Source organism: Hippoglossus stenolepis, chromosome 6 (assembly GCF_022539355.2).
Source record: "Hippoglossus stenolepis isolate QCI-W04-F060 chromosome 6, HSTE1.2, whole genome shotgun sequence".
NCBI lineage: Eukaryota > Metazoa > Chordata > Actinopteri > Pleuronectiformes > Pleuronectidae > Hippoglossus > Hippoglossus stenolepis.
The window spans coordinates 17,710,777-17,738,181 of NC_061488.1; the positions used below are offsets into that span (position 1 = coordinate 17,710,777).

Sequence of the window (27,405 nt, forward strand, 5' to 3'; positions counted from 1 at the left end):
TGCATTTCCTAGAGATCATCTGTCAATCAAACAGCACAGGCCGTGTGGTGACGTCTTCCCCTGGGTTTTCTTTCTGATGAGTTTTTGTTGTTGTTGTACTCTGATGTTCACTACTCATCGTCTTTTTATAAACGAGAAATGAATGACTCACATCCATTCGTTAAAGGCGAGTGTTACATGTTTCTCAATGCTGAGAGTTGTACCCATGTTTTCAGCCATGACCAGGGGTGTTGCAACTGGGTAGACAAGGCAATTACGTGGGGCCCGAGCCCCCAAAGATGATTAATTTATTTAACAGCTATGACAATAGTTTGGGCCCTGCAGGTCTCTTAAAGTCACCTAACTGAACTACTTAAATTTCATTCATCAACTACCACCTGTTGCAGTACATAAAGACTGACTGGAACACTGCTACCTCACAGATTGTTGCACAGCATTTGATACAAGAACTTCGGCCGAATCTGCCTGATCTGAGTATTTGTTTTTGGAAAGCTTTCATCGCTGCCGCCTGCATTCTGACCATAGTTCTCTGCTTTGGATCACCTGCTTCAGCTCTGCTTGTTTTCCACACTCAGCCACATAACTCTCTGGACTCTTTGTCCTAAAAAGTAAAAATGAAAAAAAAGAAATTGCACAATTGTGTTTTTTTTAATTTCTTTCAAGTAAGTACCGATGTGATAGTTTGATAATTGATTTGGATGATTGTATTATGTGTTGCTTTGTTAGGACCTGATTTTAAGTTAGCAGTTAGAGTCATTAGGCTGTGGAAGTCAAATCAAGGATACTTTAATGCAGACTTTGACAAAAAAGAAATTAATTGTTGTGCCATTTGTGCTAACCATTGAATATGTCTTCATTATTTAGCCTGTCTGTAACATGCACATTATTTGGCTTAATATAACTTTCCTCTATTTTATTTTCTCCTTCTCTCTCTCCCTACAATTCTTCCTTCCGTTCCTCCTTTCTCTCCATGCAGGAAACAGTAGAGTATGCCTTCCTCATCATTTTCACTATAGAGACATTTCTGAAGATTATTGCCTACGGCCTGGTCATGCACCAAAACTCCTACGTCAGAAACGGCTGGAACATGCTGGACTTTGTCATTGTCATTGTGGGGTAAGTACCTTCATAGGTAGCTGTATGTATGTACAAACTCACACAATCAAAGATGCAAATACACACTTATACAAACAATGAGATTATTCTTGACAGCTAGGCTTAAACTTTATATACACACTCATACAGTTGCTTGTGTACACACACATATATGCATCGCACCAACATCTTAATTCAACATTTGGCTTTCTATCATATGTGTCAACACCACAGAAAATCAACTTGTCATTTCACACACACACACACACACACACACACACACACACACACACACACACACACACACACACACACACACACACACACACACACACACACACACACAGACACACACACAGACACACACACAGACACACGCAAGGCCTTGTTAATTGTGATGGTTTATCAGTAGACCACCTGGCTCCTGCGGGATGTAAACTGTGATGAGTTGTATAAAGCTAAAGGTAAATATGCACAGACATAAATGACACACACACATAAACCATGTATATAAGCAAACACTTGCACACACAGGTGCATGCAAAACTACAAAGAGGATTTGTGGCTTTGCTCTCTGTGTTTTGTCTCTTACGCTTTCATCTTTTTTTGCATCGGCGATGGCATCTACATCACCGCTCTTTTTTTGCTCTCTGTCTCTTGCTCTCCAGGTTGTTCAGTGTTGTTCTGGAGATGGTAACCAAAGACGCTGACTCTGGTGGACAGTCTGGAGGCAAACCTGGGGGGTTTGACGTCAAGGCCCTCCGGGCCTTCCGCGTGCTTCGACCCCTTCGCCTTGTCTCTGGAGTTCCCAGTGAGTTAACGCAGAGCTGTTTTTAAGCCTTAAACTACAGTATTTGAGCCAATTTTCAAGCCAGGTCACATGTCACTACTCGCTATTGTACATTATGTCACTCTATTGTTACCTCTGTTATATATCTTTAATTGATTATATCATACTGTATTATATAAACTGAAATGTTATGTATTACTTAAGGAAAGCATCTGTGTCGTCCCTACTGTTAGGATCAGTTCATTTATTTCCCAGGAGATACTGCTTCCTTCACAGTTTCTGTTTTCAGTTCACATCTGGCCTTACATGAAGTTGCCCTAATGTGTCTGCATTCTTTGAGTTGCCATAGCGACAGATCATTCACCACTTTCAGCAAGGAAAGGACCTCTGTAAAAGATGAAGTTGAACTCACATTAAAAATTTCTATTCTAGTTTACCATTTGTCTTTGTTGTCCACAGCAGCCGGGTTTGTTGGCATTCAAGCCTGTTCAGTGGTGCTCAGTGGTATCATGAGGCTGTGTAGATAATGGGATGTTTGTTTGTTAAACCTGAGTATAATAACATGTTTATGTGCTGACCTTGGCTTATGTGTATATTTGCAGGTTTACAGGTGGTTTTAAACTCCATCATTAAAGCCATGGTTCCCCTGCTTCACATCGCTCTGCTCGTCCTCTTCGTCATCATAATCTACGCCATCATTGGCCTGGAACTCTTCATCGGCAAAATGCATGCCACATGCTATGTGATACAAACAGGTAAGGTGGTGCTAAGATATTCCTTTTATTTCATACTCATGCCTGATAGTGAATAGACTAGAGTCACTTCTGAGCCTATGATTGCTATGGCAACAGCCATTGGCCAGAGGAATTATGTTTTCGGGTTGTCTGTACATCTGCATGTACATCCGACACATTTTGTAAACACGATATCTCAAGAATGCCTTCAGGGAATTTCTGAAAATTGGGTACAAACATTAAATTGGACTCTGTTTTGGCCTTTTGAATGTGGTATCTCAAGTCTGCTTTTCGGGAATTCTCTCAAATTTTGACCACTTGTCACTTGGACTCAAAGATCAAAGGTCATAGTGACCTCATATTAGTATGGACAAAAGTGTATATGGACATTAGACACAGAAACTGCACTGGTTGGTGGAGGCATGCAACCACAGGGTGGTAATTCTAGTTAAACCAATTCCACAACCAACCTACAGCACAGTGTCAACCGATATATACATCACAGTTTAAGATTAATAGCCTACAGTATTTAATCCCTCAGGATGAATGGACACATGTTCCTTGTACATTGTATGAATGGCAACAAGCTGCTGAAAATGGGACAGAACAACAGATGGTGGGATTTAATGACTAATATCTGGCTGTTATGTTAACATGCTTGACCTTTACTCCAGCATTGCTTCCAACATGAAAGAATCATTCAAGAAGTAAGAATAAATTGATTGACAGATAGCCCACCTATCCCTGTTTGCCATGATAGAACAGGGCTCTGTTCTATCATGGCAAACAGGGATAGGTGGGCTATACAGCATGTGTCACTCTCTGTCATGTACTGTACACGTAACCCTGTCCTATCTCTCTCTTTCTCGCTTTGATCTCTTTTGATCTGTTTGTCTGTTAAAGTCAGGATAAGCATTGTAGACTTAACTCATAAGGTTCTGTCAGAGGGAGATGGAAGCTGCTTTTGATCCCCCTTTCCTTGTGCCTGTTCTGTTAGAGAAGGGACTGAGTCTGATGGAAAGTCTGACATGTTGTTGGCTCGTCTACAATGCATTTACCATGTGCATGTACATTTGTGAGTGGGTGTGGTTTCATGTGAGCTTGTTCCATAAATGTCTGCATCACTTATGTAATGACGGCATGGTGACAGAACATCCAGTAACAAAGTATGACCTAGCCAACTGTATTCCAATACCCTGTATGGAAAGCTGATCTCCATGTTGTGAGGCAGCTTAAATGCTGGAACTCGCTATTATCATTTCAAAACCAGCAGAAAATAGAATCGTTGGAAAATGGGATTAAAGGAAAAGAGAAGAAATTATGAGGAAAGGTTAATAATGGCACAGTCTTGCAAAAAATGAATTGCAATTTTCTTTCTCCATAGTGCTCTCATATCCCTTCGTTCTTTCTTTCGTTTAATGCCCTTCAATCTCCGAAGGTACTTTAGGATGAGAAAAACGGTGTTGTGGTCAGAACACAGAAGCAGCACTCTCAGTATGAAATGACCTTGGAATGATAGAGTAACACTGGTGTTGAGTGGTTTCTCAACTAGCCGCTGTGGAAATCTGTTCTTTATAGCTCACGTAGAGAGAAGCTGTAAAGTAATAAGGAAAATGTAAAAGAAGGGTTTTCTTTTAAGGTGAGATTTAAGAAAAGTGTTTTTTTGAAATGGAAGGCTGTAACAGTCAGATGCACACTCAGCATCAGTCAAAGACCTAATCTGGCAGGTGGAGTCTCTGACGACAGATGTTCACCAGTACAATCCTGCACTGAAAGAACTATAGATGGACAACTAATGTCAAGATGCTAAGACATTAGGAAGACTCTCATATTATGCAAATGTGTTTGTTGACCTACAAAAGAATCAAGACATCTTCCTCAGCCTTTATATGATGGGCGAATTGAGGATGGATTTGTGGGGGCTGATACCAATATTAGGGAGAGAGAAAACATTTCCAATACCAATATTTACATATATAAATAAACATTGTTAATGATTTCTAAGATGTTCTTATCAAACCCTTATGACACGTAAATGTAATTGAGGTTTGATATTTTAGAGTTTAACCATACATTTATTATTTTCTGCATCATATCCGCGTGTATTGGCAAACATAAACGCAGATACTGTTATATCTGTGAATTTATGGGCCAACCGATATATTGGTCGGGTTCTAGTTTCAAAACATGGTGATATAAGCCTCAATTGGTTTAATCCCGTTTCAATTTTCAGTTTGATTTTATCATTAACAGATTTGAATGATTTATTTGTCTATCTCTATCTCTCCCCACACACACACACATACACACACACACACAACACACAGGTGTCCTCTCCGAAGAAGAGCCCACGCCATGTGCGGTATCAGGGCACGGCCGTCACTGCATGTTCAACGGTACAGTTTGCAGAGAGGGCTGGCAGGGCCCCAACAACGGCATCACCAACTTCGACAATTTTTTGTTTGCCATGCTCACCGTGTTCCAGTGCATCACCATGGAGGGCTGGACTGATGTTCTCTACTGGGTAATCTCCAAAATGACTCTAATGAAGCGCATATGTGGCACCACATTTGTTTATGAATCTACTCTGTGTCTCACTTTTTGAATTTTGGGATTTCGACAGAACCTTCTAAGAAATCTTAAAAAAAACAGGATTACAGATAAAAACTATGGTCACATATTTGCTAGAAAGGCAATTTAAATGTTTAATCAAATTAGATGATGTCAGCTGTTATATTGGCATCACAAATTAATATCTGATCTAAAATACAGTCAGTTAAAGGACGGTAGTATTCTTAGTCATTGAATTGTCTGGAAATAAGTGACATTAGCTGGACACAATCATCACAAACGCCTTTCAAAACCCTTTGCTTCTCATTTGTGAAAATCACCAACAGCTTTTCATCAACCAAAACACTCAGCATTGACGCTAAACTCAGTTTTAATCACAATCCACCCACGTCCCTTTATTGACAGAGACCCTCTTATATGAAATAATGAACCTCTCTCCCTCTTTCTCGCTCTCTCTCCTCCTCACACACCCTTTACTTTCTAATGCATGTATGTGTTGCCATGGCGATACCATGCTAATGCTGTTTTCAAAGTGTCAAAGGAAGGACACTCAAAAAATAAAAGAATGTAGATGGAGACAGAATAGATTAATTCAATCTGACCTTTGACCTTTCCTGCAGAAATCAATTGGTCGCTGCAGGGTGGGTGGCAGCATTTTGTGCTTTTGTTTTTGTGAGAATTTGTGTCATCTCTGTGAATATTAGACCAAGTGAGAGAGTTTGTAAAAACCCAGATGTGAGGTTATAAATTCACAAACTCCATTATCTCCTCCAAACTATTAAATGGCACTCTAGCTTTGTGGTGTGGTCTTTGGCTACATCCCACATTTCTAATATATATCTCATTTTCTAATATTTCCTGTCACTCATTACTAATCTCCCACATGGGTCCCTCCAGTGGCCACAGCTAAGAGTGGACAGTGGATCTCCACAGCTGAAGAACGGCTTTGAGCTGCCATTCATTTTTTGTAATCCAGTGCTTGAGTCGCGTTCCCCTTGAGTGAAAAAAGATGTGTATAAAACAAGTACAAATACATAAAGACGTTGCATTTGTGTACGGTGAATGTTCACTCGAGCCTCTGTGACTGTGAAGTGGAGAACCACATTACAGTGCACTGCAAATATTTGGAAGAACTTCGACTTCAACTTTATTTATAAAGCACTACAAACACAACATTGTTGATCCAAACTGCTTAAAACACAATAGTAACAGTGAAATCAAAATCAATACAAAAAGTATTGTCATTATCATTATCAGAGTTCATCACTAATAACAGTAATAAAGTGGCTGGTGAGGATTTAAATGGCAGGTGGTTTTACTGGAAAACACTGTGAAAAGTACACTATCATCTCAGCCCGTTAGCCACTCACTATTACGAGAGCAACTTCAACACCAGGCATCACAATCCTTCTCAGATACACTGATCTTCTTCTATGGATGGCCTCCTATGGAGTGTTAAGTGAATGTTAAGTTCCTTTTCTTTCCTGTAATTTTATCGATGGGTCTCCTCTTGTGTTTCTGTGGGTTTACTAGTTTAAAACAGTGCAGTTCACTGAGATACGTTTATGAACATTTTTTGCATATGTAACGCATACATTTTTAAAAAGGAAATATTATATATACTATGTATAAACCAGGATTATATGTTTTCCTCTTTTCTCTTTCTCTGCTCGTGTTCCCATATAGATGAATGATGCAATGGGCTTTGAGCTGCCTTGGGTGTACTTTGTCAGTCTGGTCATCTTTGGATCCTTCTTTGTCCTCAACTTGGTCCTGGGTGTGTTAAGCGGGTAGGTAGTGTGTGTACTTTGTTTTGGGTTGTCCTTTTTTCCTTTTCTGGAACTGATGTTTATGACATATGACTTCACAAGTTTGTACAAAGACTAAGAATATGTTTTGAAACATTATTTGAAATAGTATATACATTACCGTTCAAAAGTTTGGGGTCACCCAGACAATTTCGTGTTTTCCATGAAAACTCACACTTTTATTTATCAAATGAGTTGCAAAATGAATAGAAAATATAGTCAAGACATTGACAAGGTTAGAAATAATGATTTTTATTTGAAATATTAATTTTGTTCTTCAAACTTTGCTTTCGTCAAAGAATGCTCCATTTGCAGCATTGCAGACCTTTGGCATTCTAGCTGTTAATTTGTTGAGGTAATCTGTAGAAATTTCACCCCACGCTTCCTGAAGCACCTCCCACAAGTTGGATTGGCTTGATGGGCACTTCTTGCGTACCATACGGTCAAGCTGCTCCCACACCAGCTCAATGGGGTTGAGATCTGGTGACTGCGCGGCCACTCCATTACAGACAGCATACCAGCTGCCTGCTTCTTCCCTAAATAGTTCTTGCATAATTTGGAGGTGTGCTTTGGGTCATTGTCCTGTTGTAGGAGGAAATTGGCTCCAATCAAGCGCTGTCCACAGGGTATGGCATGGCGTTGCAAAATGGAGTGATAGCCTTCCTTATTTAAAATCCCTTTTACCTTGTACAAATCTCCCACTTTACCAGCACCAAAGCAGCCCCAGACCATCACTATTACCTCCACCATGCTTGACAGATGGCGTCAGGCACTCTTCCAGCATCTTTTCACCTGTTCTCGTCTCACAAATGTTCTTCTGTGTGATCCAAACACCTCAAACTTTGATTCGTCTGTCCATAACACTTTTTCAATGTCTGTGTTCTTTTGCCCATATCAATCTTTTTCTTTATTGGCCAGTCTCAGATATGTCTTTTTCTTTGCCACTCTGCCTAGAAGGCCAGCATCCCGAGCCTCTTCACTGTAGACGTTGACACTGGCGTTTTCGGGTACCATTTAAAAAGCTGCCAGTTGAGGACCTGTGAGGCATCTATTTCTCAAACTAGAGACTCTAATATACTTGTCTTCTTGCTGAGTTGTGCACCGGGCCTCCCACTTCTCTTTCTACTCTGGTTAGAGCCCGTTTGTGCTGTTCTCTGAAGGAGTAGTACACACCGTTGTAGGAAATTTTCAGTTTCTTCACAATTTCTCGCATGGAATAGCCTTCATTTCTAAGAACAAGAATAGACTGGCGAGTTTCACATGAAAGTTCTCTTTTCTGGCCATTTTGAGAGTATAATCGAACCCACAAATGTGATGCTCCAGATACTCAACTAGCTCAAAGGAAGGCCAGTTTTATAGCTTCTCTCACCAGCAAAACAGTTTTCAGCTGTGCTAACATAATTGCACAAGGGTTTTCAAGGGTTTTCTAATCATCCATTAGTCTTCTGAGGCGATTAGCAAACACAATGTACCATTAGAACACTGGAGTGATAGTTGCTGGAAATGGGCCTCTATACACCTATGTAGATATTTCATTAAAAACCCGACGTTTCCACCTAGAATAGTCATTTACCACATTAACAATGTATAGAGTGTATTTCTGATTAATTTAATGTTATCTTCATTGAAAAAACAGTGCTTTTCTTTGAAAAATAAGGACATTTCTAAGTGACCCCAAACTTTTGAACGGTAGTGTATATATATATATATATATATATATATATATATAATGATTTCTTGTGGGAAAAGCACCTGTCCTGATCCTGTACAGTATTATGTGATGCAGGTTTGAATGTTATTATGCTCTGCCATGTCCAGAGAGTTTTCCAAAGAGCGAGAGAAGGCCAAGGCTCGGGGAGACTTCCAAAAGCTCCGTGAGAAGCAGCAGTTGGAGGAAGACCTAAAGGGCTACCTGGACTGGATTACCCAGGCCGAGGACATCGACCCTGAGAACGAGGAAGAAGGAGACGAGGAGGGCAAGCGTAACCGTGAGTTATCACTATTCTTGTCTAAAGCAGGGAAATGAAGAATACAGACAGAACTCTGTGTTTCCAAGTCTTAACTTTTTTGCTTTATCTGAGTGAACAGAGGGAGATGATGAGGGCAAACAATTACTCACCCACCTGCTGTTCTAACACATTATCTCACTTATACTTTGCCTTAAATATGTCGTGAAGAAAATTGCCCTGGCTCAGCTGTGGGACTGTTAAAAAATACATTAAAACGTTATAAAGTAATACACAGCTTTTTTCCTAAGTTACACTGATCTCCTGTATGGTTACAATGAGTTTATATGATGATCTCATTTGATATTCACTACATAAGGACAGCATCAACCTTACAGAGATACATTAAACATTTAGTAAATATGTGTCCGTCATTTACTGTCACAAAATGTTGACAAAACTTAACTTTTTTATAGGATCAAGGAAACAAACTGGAAAATAGACAAACAAACTCTACACATTGAAGCTGATCTGTTTTTGCCTTCATGCCAGTGACAGACAGGCGGACGAAGGGTTGTCTATTGAGGGAATGTATTCAAATTTGGTAAAAATATTCACTTGACTCAAGGTTGACCTGAATAGAATTTGGTGGTCCAAGGTCAAAGGTCAAGATCACTGTCACAAAGCACATTTTTTTCCTTGTGAATGCGATATCCCCGGAATGCCTTAAGGGAATTTTTTCAGATTTGGCACAAACATTCACTTGAACTTGGATTTTGTTGTAGCCAAAGGTCAAAGGCTAAGGTCGTGGTGGCCTCACACAAGTATGTTTATGTTTTTCTTAAACATGATGTCTTACGATCAACTTGAAGGAATATTTTAAAATTTGGTACCAACGTTCACTTGGACTTAAAGATGAGCTCAATCATTTTTGGTGACTGAAGGTCAAACGTCAAGGTCAGGAAATCAATTTGACTCATGGATGACCTGATTAGACTTTGGTGGTCAAAGGTCAAGGTCACGGTGGCCTCAGAAACATGTTTTTAGCCTCTTGAAAGTGATATATATAACACAGACTGGGAATTTCTTCAGCTTTCGATCAGCTTTTGATCAGTTTGATCAGTACACGGAAACTCGACTGGTTGGTGGAGGCATACAATCGCACTGCGGTAATTCTAGTTTCGTAATGGCCTTTTTCTTCTTTGTCTCTTCCTTTCCATTTGGCCACTTCTTCCACGTCTACTTGATGTCTTCATCCCTTTATCTTTTAGCCCTTTGTTTGAACTGAGACAAAATATTTATTTCCAGATCATCACTCACAGAGAAGAGTTCTCACTTCATAAACTTTTGTTAAATGAAGTCCTTTCTCACATTTCCTGATCTGAGGCTTGGACCATGAAGAAAGTTCATCTGCTGTTTAGTTGTTACGTTTTTATGAGGTAACTGGACTCTGCAGTAACAGATGGAACTCTGGACAGTTCACACATTTTATTTTAGTAAACAAACGGATTACCAAGGATAATAAAAATAATCTTCATTTACCCATATTAAATGATGCATGTTTTGGAAATATAGCAAAGGTGGAAATATACTCTTAAAACATACTTATCAGATGAAAGGCTGGATGGCTGTGTTTAGATTAGTTAGGTGTGCATTGATGTGAGGATCCCAACACACATTCAAGAAGTAGTTAATACTGAGTGACATGAAAAATTAGAAGCACCTGCAAGATGAAATTTATTTAAAAACAGAAGCCCTGTGATAAGAACCAAAATGCTTGGTCGTTGTTTTTTGACTGCGAAAAAGTTTTTAGGCTGTACCTTGTTTTTGTATCAGATTTCATGCCATGGAAATATTTAGGTGGTAAGGGAACAGGGTCGTGCTCTGTTGTTACTATATAGTTCTTTTTTATATCTCTCAACCTTTTCTTTACTCATTATTTCTTTTCTAATATAAAGGGTGACACGGTGGCTCAGCGCTGTTATTTTACTAGAAGGTCAGAGTGTCTGTAGAATTTGCATGTTCCCTAGAATCTTCTATATTTTATAGTAATTTAAATTCATGGTTATATCTATTTAATTTATTATATTTATTTAAATTTATAATTTATTCAAATAATGAAATCGAGTTTGAGGACAGAATGCATATGATAAAGTTTGAATCGTATGAAATGTGGGTGTTAACCACCTGAAACCAACTGCACCTTTTAAAGGTTTGTGACCCAGTTCCTCAGTTTGGCCCACAGTGATGTTTGATGGCAGCCTTGCCTATCGTCTTAATACAGTGCCTTAAAACCAGTGTGGTCAGTGCTTCTGCGCCTGTCTGTTTTCTTTGTCCTCCATTAGTTTCCGTGCTTTCGACTTCTGCTGTCATTGTTGTAGACAACACACCCAAACAACATACTAACTGTCTTTCCTTGATTCCTGTAGTGTCTGTGTGCCTTGTAAAAAATCTAAAAAATCTGTAGATTTCTGCTAACATTAGTTTTCTTCCCTATTCCTCCTTTATCTTCCTTTTGTTTCCCAGTTCTTCTTCCCTTGTCGCCAACAGTTGTTCTCTTCTCTGCCTTCCTTCTATTGTCTGCTTTCTTACTGGAGCCTTGTTTTTTGCTGGGCCCTCCCAGTCCAACATCGTATTACATAGTTACTCTGTCCAAAACTGGATGTAGCTCGAGCAACACTGAACTTGAACTGAGAATTACTTTATTGAAAGCACCAGATTTCCAGTTCTAAGCATGACATTTGACAACCAGTGCATTCTGATGGGCAGTGTAAGGACGAGACTGGTTAAAACTACTTTAGTCACATCTTTGGCTTTTTCCTATTTGCACAGTATATTATCAAAAACTGCTTTTACGTAATGCTATCATAAACTTCAAGCAAATGTATGTACAAATTATTGCAAATACTTAAAAGCTAGTTTTACTGTTAAACTGTAATGTCTCAACTTTCTCTTTCGTGTAACTTGCCAGTCACAGAAGCAAATAATACAGATACGTTTTACTTAGGAAGAACAGGTTACTCAATGTATTGATTCAGTCAGGTACAGGCAGATGATGTCACTGTCTGTCCTGGACACTTGTTTAGTTGCTCTGCTTGGTGTAGACATGGTAGCTGTGTCAGTGGTTTGTACTGCTGCTGTCTCTTGTTGTACATTCCTCTCTTTCTCTCTTGTTCTGCTGTGTACTGACTCACTGCTTCCTCTGCTGTCTGGCTGTGTGAACTGCATGTTGGTAACACCAAGGGGTCACGCTGGCTGACCTCACTGAGAAGAAGAAAGGGAAGTTTGGCTGGTTCACCCAGTCCACAGAGACACAGGGTAAATGTGTGTTCTGGCAGACAGTTCATCCTCGTCCTGCAGGGTGTCTTTCTGCGTACATGTGCTCCACCTATGCTTTTGTTTGTGCTTTTGTATTCGCATGCCCTTTGTTGAACTGATCCCTATCATCTTTATCATAACAAAATTCATCTCATGACACTGAATTGTTCTCAGCTAAAAAGGAAACCAACAAAAGATGCCTTACTGCTTGTGAAATGAATCAACTATTTGTAGAAAGCAAGACAAGAAATGCAAATGTAACCGTGGAGGATTTCACTGAGCAGCGTTGTCGTCTTTGTCTGGAGAAGTGCCCATTTATGGGAAATAATGCTTTTATTCTGAGAGAGAATAACACTGATACCACCCACCCGAGAGAGCTTCATCTTCAACATGGTTTATCATAGTAATCATACACGTACACATGTTGCACCTTCAGTGTGTAAGGATATAATATCAAATACCTTTTAAAACAAATTTACATTACTGGTTTTAGTATATATGAAAACATGAAAAGTTTACTTTTATACAAGAGAAAGACTGAATTAAAATTATTATCAATACGACACACTACTGTTCATACACCTTAATTGGTAAGCACCGTATCAAATACCCTAATTTTCAATAAATAATAATAATACATTTAAAAAAGAGAAGTTTCCATCTGATGTCTTGGGATATATGACATGCTGTACTTTAACCAGATGTTTAAAATTTTGCATTGAGTTTAGTTTTAGTTCCTGTTTAAACTTTACATCCTGACAAAGTCTGAAATGTATAAAATACATTTAGCTAAAAAGAATGTTTCCAGTTCATCGTAGATTAATTGAGTAAAATTTATATTTTGGTGAATAAAGATAAACAGAACTGTCACAATCTCTTGGTTCCTTCATCCACTCGTGATCATTTTGAATTTCTCTCATTTGTCATATTTCCTGTATGTACAGTATATATGATTTCCAATATACTGTATGCTGTAACCTTCTCACTGTGTAAGTTGTACTTGCTCAACATACAGACTTGGACCAAATAGTTTGATCAAATAATTTAACTGGATGATGCCATCAGCTCTGAAAGGATTATATTTTCACTAAATATGTGTCGCAATTGAAATATTTAATCTGGGTAACAATATTTTTTATTTTGATAGGCTAGTCATTGATAAAACGAATGTACAAATTGTACAATCTAATTTGACTCAGGTCTGGCAGCTTGCACTCACTGTGACTTCATCTATGCCAATTCATCTTTTTGTGTCATAAAACAAAACAGATTTCACATCTGTTCTGCAAATGAATACTGTCAGTCTCTGTGTTTGAGAACTAAAACATCTTGGATTTAAGGAGAAACCTGGCTGAGTTTCCTCTTAAATGATGGCAAAGTTTGAGAGGGGGGGGTCACACTAACATGCCCTCCATTTTCAGCTTTTGTTTTTATTTTCTGGTGGTTTGTCTCGGCCAAAAGTGAAAAAGTCTTTCAATCAACTTACAATCAACAGCTAAGATGTGAAAATATGACTTCATCGTGTATTGATTGGTCATGAAAACTGGCCTAGTTGTTGTACTTTCAATCAAAGGTTTGATCAGCATTAATAAGACGTAAGAGAAAAATACAATTTTGTCACACCATAGCCAAGCCAAACCAAAAATGCATGTGTGTCACTCGGTCATCATGTGACTTATTGATGGGACCTGTTCCCTTTGCCCTGTGCTTCTTTGTTATCTCACTTGTGTGTGTGTGTGTGTATGTGTGATACCATAGCGAGCATGCCCACGAGTGAGACGGAGTCGGTGAACACAGACCATCACAATGGAGAGGAGGACAAATCACCGTGTTGTGGGCCACTGTGGTGAGTGTGACATATTATATCTGTTTGACAGTCCAGTCACTTACAATGAGCCAATAGAAATGAGGTTCACTGAGTGTTTCAAGGACATTTTCACCAGATAAATGACACAGTGGCTTTTTATACAAATCGTACATCTAACTCAAACCCAGAATGCAAAGCTGCACATGTTGTTTCCTTTTATTAAAAGTTGCTTCATGTTTTATTCTCCTCAGTCAAAAAATTACTAAGTCAAAGTGCAGGTTAGTACCTTGGCCTGATGCATTTTTTATTTCATTCAACTCATCTTGCATGGCTGATGTTTGCATGGCTGATGTTGACTTCATATTTCAATGCTGAAAGCTCTGATCTCAAACGTCTCCATCTGTGTTCATGTCCACTTTTGTATTTTGACATTTATCCACCATGTATCATGTTTTATATGTGACACACTCGTGACAGTCTTTGTCCTGATCTCACCACAGTTCCATCATTGTGTTTTTCTCTCTTTGCACCTAAAACTCTACTTTCAGGCTTCGTTCTAATCCGTTTTTGTTTCATTTGATTCATTGTGATGTTGTGCTGTCATGTCATTTCACCATATGTTAAATGCATATGGGAGAAATAAAAACATTTAAGTCAGGAGATTTCATTCCAAAACATGTTCGAGAGTTTTTCCATTAACTCATACAATAATATCTCATTTGGGAAATAAACTCTTCTGAACCTGCTCGCACTTGTCCTGACAATTGATCCTAAAGTGCAGCTGTTTGTCTGTCAGTCGTCAGTGGCGGCGGTGGAACCGGTTTTGCCGCAGAAAGTGTCGTGTGGCTGTGAAATCAGTGACGTTTTATTGGCTGGTCATCATCTTGGTGTTCCTCAACACTCTCACCATCGCCTCTGAGCACTACAACCAGCCCGACTGGCTGACTGCAGTACAGGGTATCTATTTTTATTCTCTTTCTGTTCTACTGTTGTGATTGTTCATCATGTGTTTAGGTCAGTTTTCTTTGTGTTTGATGATACTGTAAACAGCTTGTCTGACTCTCCTGTCCTGGCCAGACATAGCCAACAAGGTTCTCCTGGCGATGTTCACCATGGAGATGCTGGTGAAGATGTACAGTCTGGGGCTGCAGGCGTACTTCGTGTCCCTGTTTAACCGCTTTGACTGTTTCGTGGTGTGCGGAGGCATCGTAGAGACCATCCTGGTGGAGGTGGCCATCATGTCTCCTTTGGGCATCTCTGTTTTCCGCTGTGTACGCCTGCTCAGGATCTTCAAAGTTACTCGGTGAGCAACAGAAAGACCTGAGTGTGTTTTCTGGATGTGGTAGAGAAGATTTATGTTTCTGTCCCTTTCAGTTTTTATTCTATAATAAATAAATGATTCACATGATTCAGTAAGGTATTACAATAAACTGAATATAATAAAAAATTTTGAATAAATTTCAAATCCTTATTGAAAAATAAATCTTCACCTTTCAGTACAATCCAGACCTGTGCAATAAACAAACCAGTGTCAAAACCCACTCAAACATAGAAAGGTACTTTGATAAGACATTTGCAGCCAGACTGTCGTGACAACACTGTCACTCCAAAGCGACTTCATCTCTATATAAAGTCTATGGTTGCAACAGAGTGTTCTGTAAAATTCTGGCAAAATATCCCAGATACGAATGTTGCCATTTTGTGCCAATGACGTAATCTGAAGCCAGAGTCTGTGCAGTAGCCATCGGGGGGTTAGAGCCGCGGTATTGAGGTCCAGCCGATTCAAGCGCTTGACTAATCGCAAGTCAATTTCAGCTGTCAATAATGACGTTAAGCATCAAACAACTAATTGAAACCAAACTAACCAGTTTGTCAGTATTGGCATTTCTATATTTTCTTGGCTTTCTTTGTGTCTGACCTTCTGCTAAGTTATTCTATATCTTTTCCTCTCCAGTCACTGGGCATCTCTCAGTAACCTGGTGGCCTCTCTGCTCAACTCCATGAAGTCCATTGCCTCCCTGTTGCTGCTGCTCTTCCTCTTCATCATCATTTTCTCCCTGCTCGGCATGCAGCTCTTTGGGGGCAAGTTCAACTTTGATGAGACAGTGACCAAGAGGAGCACGTTTGATAATTTCCCCCAGGCTCTGCTCACCGTGTTCCAGGTTGGTGCTTGGTTTTATTCAGAACACTCAGATAGAACTTGCAGGATGTGTAACATCCGATCACAAGAAAGGCTTGAACTGATTCAAGATTCAAACTCAACACAATGCTCTCTGCTTAGGAAAGTAGACTATTATTGGAATTTTTTCAAAATACTAGAGCAGTGCCTGTTCTATCCATGCCTCGTCATCATCAGTGAGCCCTCCTCAAACAGACCTACAATATGCAGAGCTTTGTGTGAAGTTCCTGTTTCCTTTGAAGATTTTACTGTTGATGTTTTTCACAAAATGAAATTATTTTCATTACTGTTCACGTGTGTGGCTTATATATCAGTTTGAATGATTTACTGAACTGGTGTTATATTTTTCATACATTGGATGTCTATTTCACAGTTCTGTTAAGCAATCGACACAATGTTCAGACCCAAATTCACAACTTTTCAAAAATAAAAGCTTGACATAAAGCACTATAAAGCCCTGCCGCCACGGAGTGCAGTGCTGTTTAACTGTTTATTCAAATCTCATAACATTGAACTCATTGTGTGTCCAAATTGTACCACATTTGCCACTGCACCTCATTGGGCTCTTAACAATACACAGACCAAGTGTGGAGCAGACAGACACACAGACAGACAGACTTGTCGAATTAGTAGGTAGATAACGAACTGTATTTTTAAATCATCAATCAGAAACTATTTTTGCTTACTACAATTCAAATCCAAATGTTTTTAAAGGAATGTTTATAACAACATGTTTACCTAATCACACAGTGCAGGCAGGGAGGATTTTGAGTCAGACTCCTGACTATAGAAATTCTCTGGGCCAATTATACTCGCTCAAGTGCAATGACTTTTGCAAAGCTTAAGGTCTTGATGCATGAACAATGTGAGCGTCTCCAAGTGCACCCGCTTAAAGGGCAGAGAGGAATATAATTTAAATTGGAGGGTGTGGTGATTATTAAGTACACTTTCCGTCAGTTTCATGATTGCTGTGAAATAACTCTGCCACATGACGGATGGACAGATGCTTCTTCAGGAAATCCCATGATAGGGATTGAAATGGCTCTGTATCATGTTCTCCAGATCTTGACAGGAGAAGACTGGAACACAGTGATGTATGATGGTATCATGGCGTACGGTGGTCCGTCCTCCTCTGGAATGGTGGTCTGCATTTACTTCATCATCCTCTTCATCTGTGGAAACTGTATCCTACTGCCTACTAACACACAAACACACACACACACACACAAACACACACACACATGATAAAACATGAAAACAAAAATCCACATTTTCTCACATGCATGTGTTAATAAGTTGTGTTTTGATATTGAGCCAGTTGACATTGTCCCATATTCACAACGTCCTGGTGGATTTGTTTTTCATTTTATATTCATCGTGTTGGTCAGCGTTCTGTCCTTAAGTCACATGACCAGACATCCTACTGAACGTCTTCTTGGCCATCGCCGTCGACAACCTGGCAGACGCAGAGAGCCTCAACACAGCACAGAAGGAGGAAGAGGAGGCCAAGAAGAGGAAGAACAGTGCCAAGTACAGCTGAGCACACCTCAATATTTCACATTATAATTTTTGTTCACACTTTCTGTTTAATAGTTTGTGTAGACATTTGTCACAAGCACTTTCCCCAGGCAGGAATAAGTGTCTCTCTGCCTCGTAAGTTACTCTCTCTCTGTGTCTCAAACAGGGATACAAGCACAGATAACAATAGAGTGGAAATAACAGAAGCCAGTGATGGCGAGACCAAGGTAAGAGACAGACAGGGGCTTGAGTTTTTCTGCATGAATCTTGGAAATTGTATGATTTTACTGATACATTGTCAAATCGTGACCACATATCTGAATCATTGATCTAGTTTTCATCTCAGAAAGTGTACATTTTCAAAAAGAATAACCTAATCTCAATCTATAGATGCCAGCAGACGCCATGCTAGAGGAAGACAAAGAGTTGTATCCTGCCATCGACTCGCCAGGTAAAACTGTTTCTACTGTTGTTTATCCAGTGTTTAATGACTTAAGCAGCCCCAATGGTATTGAGAGCAAATTTGCTGAAAATAAATAAATAAATATGTCAAATTCTACTTGAGTTTAAGAGCACATTTAGTACAGACAAGGAGCAAAACCTCCCTGAAGTCTTGTCCTCTTTGAATATTGTATTGTGCACTACTAAACAAACATATGCACTGGATACTGGATTTCAAATCAGCTGTATTTATTAAAAGGGGAAGAGCTTGGGAAATAACTATTTCCTCTGCCAAGGCGGTTATGTTGTTTGTTCAATTGATTTCCATGAAATTTGTGGATGGGTGGAGCCGGACCCATGGAAGAACCCATTCAATTTTGGAGCAGATCCAGAAATTTGGTCAGGTATGGAGTGCCCTTCTATATTAGTTATTAGATTTTGGTGATCCTTCATTTAGAAATTAGTTTGTGCAGTTAGATACAACTTTCACAGCATATTTTCAACTTGAATGGCATTTAGAGGAGTGTATACTTCCACCAAGGCCCAACAGTCCCCTTGAACCCTCATTTAAATTTAGATCCAGGATTTTATGTGGATCACCAAATTGCGCATTCTCATAAATTTTAGATCCCTGAACATGGCTGATTGTTTTCAACAAGCTAAATTAATTATTCTGTGAGAATTATTCTGGATCTGCCCCCTTCCCCATCCACACCAAAATGTAGTGGTTTGTTCCTTGGGTCAAGCCCCACCCCTCTATTTCATGGAAATCGGTTGAGTAGTTTTTGCATAATCCTGCTAACAAACGCAGATCAAAACCTCACCTACTTGGCTGAGGTAATAACAACTCAATTCATGTACACAATTCTACTTCTTTTTTTGTAAAAATTATCTACAATGAATCAACATTTTCATTTGCTCTAAGCCTCAGTAACATATCGACAAATAAAACAGTCGGATTGTTATCACATTCGAATAATAAATAACTCTGTTTCTGTCAAAGTGTGTAACGTTGACCATGATAATGAAGAGCTTCCAGAAGTGGCCCCTGGACCCCGCCCCCAGAGGCTTTCTGAACTCACTATCAAGGAGAAGACTCCACCCATCCCGGAGGGCAGCGCCTTCTTCATCTTCAGCAGCAAAAACCCGTGAGTCAGGCACGATGCTTTGGCACAGGAACTTGACACTCAACCTGTTTCAGTGTGTAAAAAAAACAACTTTTAAATAAAAAATAGCAGTCGCAAAAATTTGGAAATAAAAAAAGGCTAAAAATATGTAATACTTATGTTATGTACTCTGTGCCTTTTTCTCCCTCCTCTTTTTATTTCTCTCCCTTTAGGTTTCGTGTGTTCTGCCATAAGCTGATCAACCATCAGATCTTTACCAACCTCATCCTGGTCTTCATCATGCTCAGTTCTGTCTCTCTGGCTGCCGAGGACCCCATACGCAACTTCTCTGCTCGCAATATTGTACGTAAAAAACCACAGGCACTGCAGACTTTAATATCCCTGAAAGGCTGTTCCACTTATATGTGGAAGTCACTGTAGCTGACAACTGGCTGACGTGCAGATATCTTGACATAAAAAGTACAGGTACAAATAATAATATTAACAATGACTGAATCCCCTTTATTTGCGTCACTGTCAGGGTTGTCACACTAGCATGGCTTACTGAAAAAACAGAGCAATTGTCATTGTTTTTAGGGACACTTGTGCTTTGACAGGTCAAAATATCTACTGTGAAAAAGGCCTACGGGAAGTAACTCAAACAATGTGAAATTTTACACTAAAAAAGTATTAACATTTGCTGGGAAGTCATGTTTATTTAGTTATACCTGTGACCTACATTAATTGTCCAATAACAAATCAATCTCAGCTGTCCATGATGACATTTCTCCCCATTTCTATAGCATCAAATAACTAATTAAAACCAAATTTACTGGAAAAACACTTGGACACACAGCCGTATGATAAGAACGACCTTAAATGACGGAAACCATCTTTGAGAAGAATATATTTATAATGTACTATTCGTCATTCACTAACATGGAGGAGGAAGGGTTATGACCCATACTGCCGTCAGCCACCAGGGGGTGATCATGAGGTTTTGGCCTCACTTTTGGAGAGCAGTCATGACGTCCATCTCTATAAACAGGTTCTGGTCTGAAAATGTTTTGCTTCCTTACTAATATCACTGCTTCACAGCACTGCATTCTGCATAATACACGTTACCATCATGTTACATTGTTATAATTATGTGTACTTACATTTCTACAAACAAAAACAAGCTGCACTAGGCAATTTCTAATGTTAGCAGCTGGTACATTTCAGGATTTCTTCACTCAGAAGTTATGTAATGTGTTGACAACAAAGTGCTCATAACAGACGTGGTCCTACATGTGCATTCGCTGCGCCGAGCCAAGCCAAGCCGTGATGACATGTGTTGCTACGACAGCCTCACAGCAGGAGATATAACCACAGTGAGCTGCACCGCTGCGGTCCTGCGTGGCAGGAGGGCCAACCACAGCCAAGCTGTGACGTCTCCTCCTTGCTGTGTGCACAGCAGATCAGCTCGTGCGTGTCTCTGCTGGAGATTAGAGGGAAAGCTCTTTTAGTAAAGTATCTGTGTTCAGCTCTAAGTACATTTGTAGCTTCTACCTATGTCTTTTTGGTTTTTGTTTCAGTCATGTTTTCCTGTTTGTACTTTCAGATGTAATTTTAATTTGACTGTTTACTCATCACTTAAGTTAGTGGAGCTTTATCAGCAGTGCTTTTCGTATATCTTATATATAAAACTTGACTAATATCAACTATATGTGTATGGACATATTCAGCTAGTGCACTCTTAAGTTGGTGGAATTTAAAAATATTTCTGAGAGGGATAGTGTGAATAGAAGAAAAAAAATCTTTGAGATGAAAACAGCATTTGGTCACAGACTTTTACTGTGGTTTGTACATTTGGACATTTCCAACACATTATCAATATAAACAACTTTACCAGATAAAAACACTTGACTGCTCACAGCTGTTCAAAGCATGGCTTGGCACAAATACCTCCTCTGATTTAAAAAACAACAACCCTAGAACTGTAGGCTGAAAATGTACCTTTGGCAAGTCTGTGATTTTAAAATTGTCTATATAAAATCTTTATTCACACACTCTTTGCTCAGAGAAAACCTGCCCCTACTGTTCACAAACTTAAAAGAGGCATATTAGGTTTATATTCAGTATCCATAATTGTATTATTGGAAAGGTAACATTTTTTACTTTCCTCATACTGCCTGTTGCTGCAGCTCCTCTTTTCAGCCTTTGTCTGAAACGTTTGGTTTGAGCTTCTGTCTCTATAGGGCTCCCATTTCAAGTGTTTGAAGACTCTTGACAAACAAACTAGAGGAAAAGAAAGAGGAAAGAAAAACTGCAAAAGTGTAATATGTCTCCTTTAAGAATTTAATTTAGGCAACAGAGAGGAGGCAGGGTTGGTGTGTGAGTTGTACATGTTTACATAAAAAATTACCTAGTGCAGCTTCGATATGTAGGAATGAATTGATGTATTATCTGTGTTTGACTCTTACTGTATCTCCAGCTCTTCTACAGTATTTGATAGCTCATTCACTGGGCTGTTTTCCTGCAATGACTCGAACTTGTGCATTACCTCTTGCAGATACTTGGTTATTTTGACTATGCTTTCACCGCAATCTTTACTGTTGAGATCCTGTTGAAGGTAAATGTCCTTTGCGTGCTGTGTTGTGCTGTGCTGGGTAGAGCTTCAGTAACCCTGCGTGCTTATGTCACTCTTATTGCCTCCTCAGATCCTAGGCTATGCAGACTATGTCTTCACTAGTATGTTTACATTTGAGATCCTTATTAAGGTAAAAAACTCTTTGTGCTGCCTCGGTAACAACCCATTTCTTCCGAGCTTGGTGAACACATCCTCTCTCCCCTCATTTTTGTCTCGATATTTTTTAAAGTAAAATGGCTGCCTGCTTGTCGTGTTGTCATGGCGCCAATCTGTCAACGTGAAGCTCGTATGTTTTTTGTCAGATATTTTCTTTGTCTGTCAGTCACTTTTCCATCACAGCCCACTTCCCCCCCCAACCTTCATCCTCGACCAGTTTACCATATGACATTTTTTTCAAAAAGAAAGACGTTAAATTTGAAATATTCTGAACTGTAGAGAGACTTGAAAATAGCCTTAAACTTTACGTCCCTTTGCCCCGTCCTTATATTTACCTGTTTGTTTTTTTTGCTTAATGCACTTTCAAAGAGTATTTCTAAAGAAATCCACAAACATTATCTTTACTGTTAGAATTCAGTCCTCTTGCTTTACCCCTTTTGCTGTCTGCATGCCCCCAACAGGTTAATCCTTATGTATTATGGTTTAAGTTAAAAAAAAAATTATATCAGAAGAAGATTAAGGGCTCTGTTTCAGTGCTGTTTCTGGCTTAATCTGCATCAGAAATTAGTTTAGTGGCTTTTGACCTGCCTTGTCTGAACATTTTGAATTGTTTATAATCGGTTTAGTTGTGTGTGTGTGTGTGTGTGCTCTTGTACAGATATCTTTGTGAGGACCAGTTTGAGCACACAACCTATGGAGTGAGGACATTATGGGAAAGTGAGGACATTTTGGCCGGTCCTCACTTTGTGAACCTTTAATGGACTGTTGACTTGGTTTTAGGGTTAGGGTTAGAATTAGGTATAGATCAGGGTTTGGGTTAGGGTTGTGTTTGGCGTTTAGTTTGGATGGTTAAGATTAGGGTAGGGGGCTAGGGAATGCATTATGCCAATGAGTGTCCTCACTTAGATTGAAGTACAAACGTGTGTGTGTGTGTGTGTGTGTGTGTGTGTGTGTGTGTGTGTGTGTGTGTGTGTGTGTGTGTGTGTGTGTGTGTGTGTGTGTGTGTGTGTGTGTGTGTGTGTGTGTGTGTGTGTGTGTGTGTGTGTTGTGGCTGACCACAATATCTTTCAAATTGTAGCATTTGTTATTGTGAATCCAGTCTTTTTAATTGTTTAAGTATTTAACCAAACAATAGTAAGAAATAGAAGTATTGCTTTAAACTAATGTAACTTTCAACATAATAATTAATATAATATTTATTTAGTTACTGAAAAACTGTAACATAATCAATATAGTTTGATTTTAGTACGAAATTGCAGCTCAGATCGCATTCTACACTGTTGTCTTTAAGTCTAATGTTTTAAATTGAAAACATTTATTTGAACTTAAAAGGATAATTTAACAACTAAAATTTTGGTTCAAATACAATATTCTTTTGAAAATGAATATTGTAAAAAGAATTGGTAACAGATCATTAAAATCATTGTTAGAGTCAAAATCCCATTTCAGCCTGACTGTCTCTGTGTGAATGTGTTGAATGGCAGATGTGTCTTCTCCAGTCCTGACGTTTAAGTCTATCCTCTGTCCATGTGTCCAGATGACGGCATTCGGAGCGTTCTTTCATAAAGGAGCTTTCTGTAGAAACTACTTCAACCTTTTAGACCTGCTGGTCGTTGGTGTGTCTCTGGTGTCATTCGGCATTCAGTAAGTATCATTCAGTTACTCACCAGTAACAGGTTATTGTCTTGACTTAACTTTTCACTATCTTATCTTATCTTATCTTATCTTATCTTATCTTATCTTATCTCGTGTCTTTTCATTAAAAATGAAACTGCAGCTGATTAGCTTAGCTTACCACAGAGACTGAAAACAGGAATATACTGTTAAGATGTCTCTTTTTAAAGGTACCAACCAGCATATCGGAAGCTCTCTAATTAACATGTTGTTTAACTGTTGTTTAACTTATGTGCTGGATGTCTTTATGGCCTCTTCTCGGCCTTTATCGTGTCTCGTTGTCACTGCGAGGACAGAAAAGCAGGACTCTTGGAAGTCACTCTGTCAAGAAAAAGTCCAATAACTGAAGCTCAGCTTGTGCTGTGATGAGTATGAATCACATTTTACTGTTGCTGCTGTGTTTCAGTATGAAACAAGTAGGACATGGAAACCTACAGAACAAAATAAACACTAGATATGAAATACAGGAGAAGTGAAAAAAAAATGTATTCAAACAAACAATGTTACTTTTTAACTTAAACTAAACTCTGTTCTAGGTGAAAAGAGATGAGCTGTCAGGGGACGTACTTTTAGTTTACTACCCTTTTCAAAGTACAGTTACAAAAGTGTGAAATTGGAAAGCTCTGCTAGATCCTCTGGTGTGTGTTTGCGTCTTCCACAGGTCCTCTGCTATCTCCGTAGTGAAGATTCTCCGTGTTCTCAGAGTCCTCCGTCCACTCAGGGCCATCAACAGAGCCAAGGGACTCAAGGTCAGAATGAAAATAATACAACACAGTGCAGTGTGTATCTCTATGGTTGCTACACACTATTCCTATTAACTTCGAATTATTGTGTGTCTCTTTCAGCATGTGGTCCAGTGTGTGTTTGTGGCGATCAGGACCATCGGCAATATCATGATTGTCACCACCCTGCTGCAGTTTATGTTCGCTTGTATCGGTGTACAGCTCTTTAAGGTACATTGCAGAAATGCGTTGAGGGAAAATGTGATAGAGGGTAATTGGGTCACACCTGATGTAGAAACTGCTGCCTCTCTGGATGTGCAAATCAACTGGTTCTTCTTTTGTAAAACATCAAATAGTTGTATAGAAGTTGAAAAAAGTGAAAAAAATTAAGCCTCTGACTTTCTAAATCCTCTGACTTTCTCTGTTGTTGTTTTAATAAAGGGGAAATTTTATCGATGCACAGATGATGCAAAGTCCAGCCCGGAGGAGTGCAAGTGAGTTTGTTTTCTCTCTCCAGCTCTGTGTATTTGCCTGAGCATCTCTGTGTGTTTAAAGTTTCGTCTTTAAATCTCAGGGGTACATACATTCTTTACAACAATGGGGACACGGCGATACACACGGCGATGCACACGGTGATGCCCATGGTGAAGGAGAGGATCTGGCACAACAGTGACTTCAACTTTGACAATGTCCTCATGGCCATGATGGCACTCTTCACCGTCTCCACCTTTGAAGGATGGCCCACGTAAGTTCCGCTCTGGGTCTGAGGCACAACTCAGATTAGACTATCATTATAAGAGAATAACAGCAAGACTCTGTATTTATTTAATGATTGATAATTATTCACTTTTATCTCTGTCTGAATGAAAATGTTCTGTTGCTACAAACTTGAGCAGGCATGAAGAATTTACAGGGAAGTCAGTCAGAGTTGGGGCTGTTGCCAGAAAGACTGTATAATGTTTTCTTATTAAATGCAATGTATCATTCATGATTTTTTTATTAATATGAATTGCCCAAAATATTCTATACCAGTTTAAGAACATTTAACAAAACAACAGGCAAACCTGGCTTTAGGGCAGTTACATTAATCAGAGGTTCTATTCAGAGACATATCCAACCCACTGTTACTACAAACTAGAATTCATGATCCTGTCAGATCACGCCTCACGTAGTCTACATCATATTATACATTCGAGCATCAGATAGTCAACATAAAAATATAGTAAATATTCTAAAACAGGAAAAAATATTGTAAAGATTATAAAATACTAACATGTTAAACCTCGACTACGCTTTTTTTTTTATGTATTTGTTTTGTAAACTTTACTGCAGTTACAGCCCCTTGCCAGTAGGGGTTACTGCAGCCCCCTCAGAACCCCTACTTCCAGCATCCTGGAGTATTTATTTCTTTTACACAAAGTACATATGCAGAGTTGATATAGTTAAATACTGTCCACCATCTTGACTTGACTTTCTTTGTTATGCGTCCCTGCAGACTGTTGTACAAGGCCATCGACTCCAATAAAGAGAACATGGGTCCCATCTACAACTACCGCATCGAGATCTCCATCTTCTTCATCATCTACATCATCATCATTGCCTTCTTCATGATGAACATCTTTGTTGGTTTCGTTATCGTCACCTTCCAGGAGCAGGGGGAGAAGGAGTACAAGAACTGTGAGCTGGACAAGAACCAGGTACAGTGTGTGTGTATTAGTGTGTGTGTGTTGAATAGATCAAAGACTTTGTATAAAGATGTTCGAGATGACTGCTCCCTTAATGTGTCTTGATCCTCATCTGGTGGCTGGCTACAGTAGAGGTCATAAACCCTGCCTCCTCCATGTTAAGAGATGGGACATGGACCAAAATAAAAAGTCAAAGTACATGTTCAATGACTTTTTCTCAAAGATGGTAATTTTAGGTAGTTCTTATCACACTGATATTTGGTTTTAATTTCTTATTTGATGCTATAAAAACTAAAATAAATCATTATTGACAGCTGAGACTGACTCGCGATCAGTCCAGTGCGTGTATCGGAGGGACCTCGATACCTAAGGTGGCAACGCTCGTATCAGGGATATTTGGGCTTAATTTCTGGATAGTGGGAGGAAGTGAAGATGCATCGTCCATCTCTATATACAGTCTACGATTTACATACGTATAGTCTGCTGAAAATGCCTCAATTCATATACAATCAGAATCTTTATCACAACATACAAAGAAACTATGTTTTATATCCCTTTGTTGCTGAGTGTCCTTGTCTCTGTCTCTTCATACCTGCTCTCATGACCACCGCAGCGTCAGTGTGTGGAATACGCTCTTAAAGCTCGTCCTCTGCGACGCTACATCCCCAAAAACCCCTACCAGTACAAGTTCTGGTATGTGGTCAACTCCACTGGGTTTGAATACGTCATGTTTGTCCTGATCATCCTCAACACCTTGTGTCTGTCTATACAGGTAAGTGTTTTCTCTCTTTGGCCCTTTTAGAAAATGAACATAAACTAGCTGATGGGGTCAGTTGATGATTAATTCAAGTCTATTGATGTAAAGGATGATTTATTTTATAAATCCCTCAATGCTACATGCAATTCATACCTTATGATCTGAATACATACATCAAAATATAACTTATAAATATAATCTTGTTTGCAGTTATGAGTTTAACGAACTCTCTGTTATCAGATTTATCTGAGTTTAAATAGATGATGGAGACCAGTATACACATACAGTTAGACTACATACAGTATCTATCAGTCACTGATCAGCCTGTCTCTTTCCAGCACCATGGTCAGTCTCATCTTTTTAATTACGCCATGGACGTCCTCAACATGGTCTTTACTGGAGTTTTCACAGTGGAGATGATCCTCAAGCTCATCGCCTTCAAACCCAGAGTAAGTCTCCTCTCCTC

General features: G+C 39.2%; 1 protein-coding gene across 9 annotated transcripts in view; it reads left to right on the forward strand.

Moving 5' to 3' along the window:
* cacna1db (calcium channel, voltage-dependent, L type, alpha 1D subunit, b) overlaps positions 1-27,405 on the forward strand; it is a 75,569-nt gene that overhangs the window by 27,395 nt on the left and 20,769 nt on the right. For 4 of the 9 annotated variants that reach the window (XM_035159805.2, XM_035159809.2, XM_035159811.2 and 1 more), the window contains exons 4-30: positions 977-1,116; positions 1,764-1,906; positions 2,488-2,640; positions 4,947-5,143; positions 6,877-6,980; positions 8,817-8,986; positions 12,188-12,262; positions 14,021-14,108; positions 14,321-14,347; positions 14,866-15,026; positions 15,147-15,372; positions 16,024-16,231; positions 17,311-17,431; positions 17,664-17,778; positions 17,933-17,993; positions 18,157-18,217; positions 19,211-19,355; positions 19,547-19,676; positions 21,868-21,927; positions 23,639-23,745; positions 24,437-24,524; positions 24,621-24,728; positions 24,939-24,991; positions 25,072-25,242; positions 25,993-26,194; positions 26,796-26,954; positions 27,278-27,388. In XM_035159805.2, the coding sequence (XP_035015696.2) occupies positions 977-1,116; positions 1,764-1,906; positions 2,488-2,640; positions 4,947-5,143; positions 6,877-6,980; positions 8,817-8,986; positions 12,188-12,262; positions 14,021-14,108; positions 14,321-14,347; positions 14,866-15,026; positions 15,147-15,372; positions 16,024-16,231; positions 17,311-17,431; positions 17,664-17,778; positions 17,933-17,993; positions 18,157-18,217; positions 19,211-19,355; positions 19,547-19,676; positions 21,868-21,927; positions 23,639-23,745; positions 24,437-24,524; positions 24,621-24,728; positions 24,939-24,991; positions 25,072-25,242; positions 25,993-26,194; positions 26,796-26,954; positions 27,278-27,388 (3,384 nt within the window). Of the gene's footprint in view, positions 1-976; positions 1,117-1,763; positions 1,907-2,487; positions 2,641-4,946; positions 5,144-6,876; positions 6,981-8,816; positions 8,987-12,187; positions 12,263-14,020; positions 14,109-14,320; positions 14,348-14,865; positions 15,027-15,146; positions 15,373-16,023; positions 16,232-17,310; positions 17,432-17,663; positions 17,779-17,932; positions 17,994-18,156; positions 18,218-19,210; positions 19,356-19,546; positions 19,677-21,867; positions 21,928-22,015; positions 22,076-23,638; positions 23,746-24,436; positions 24,525-24,620; positions 24,729-24,938; positions 24,992-25,071; positions 25,243-25,992; positions 26,195-26,795; positions 26,955-27,277; positions 27,389-27,405 lie in introns of all 9 variants that reach the window. The other 5 variants (XM_035159806.2, XM_035159808.2, XM_035159810.2 and 2 more) reach the window with 5 other exon arrangements.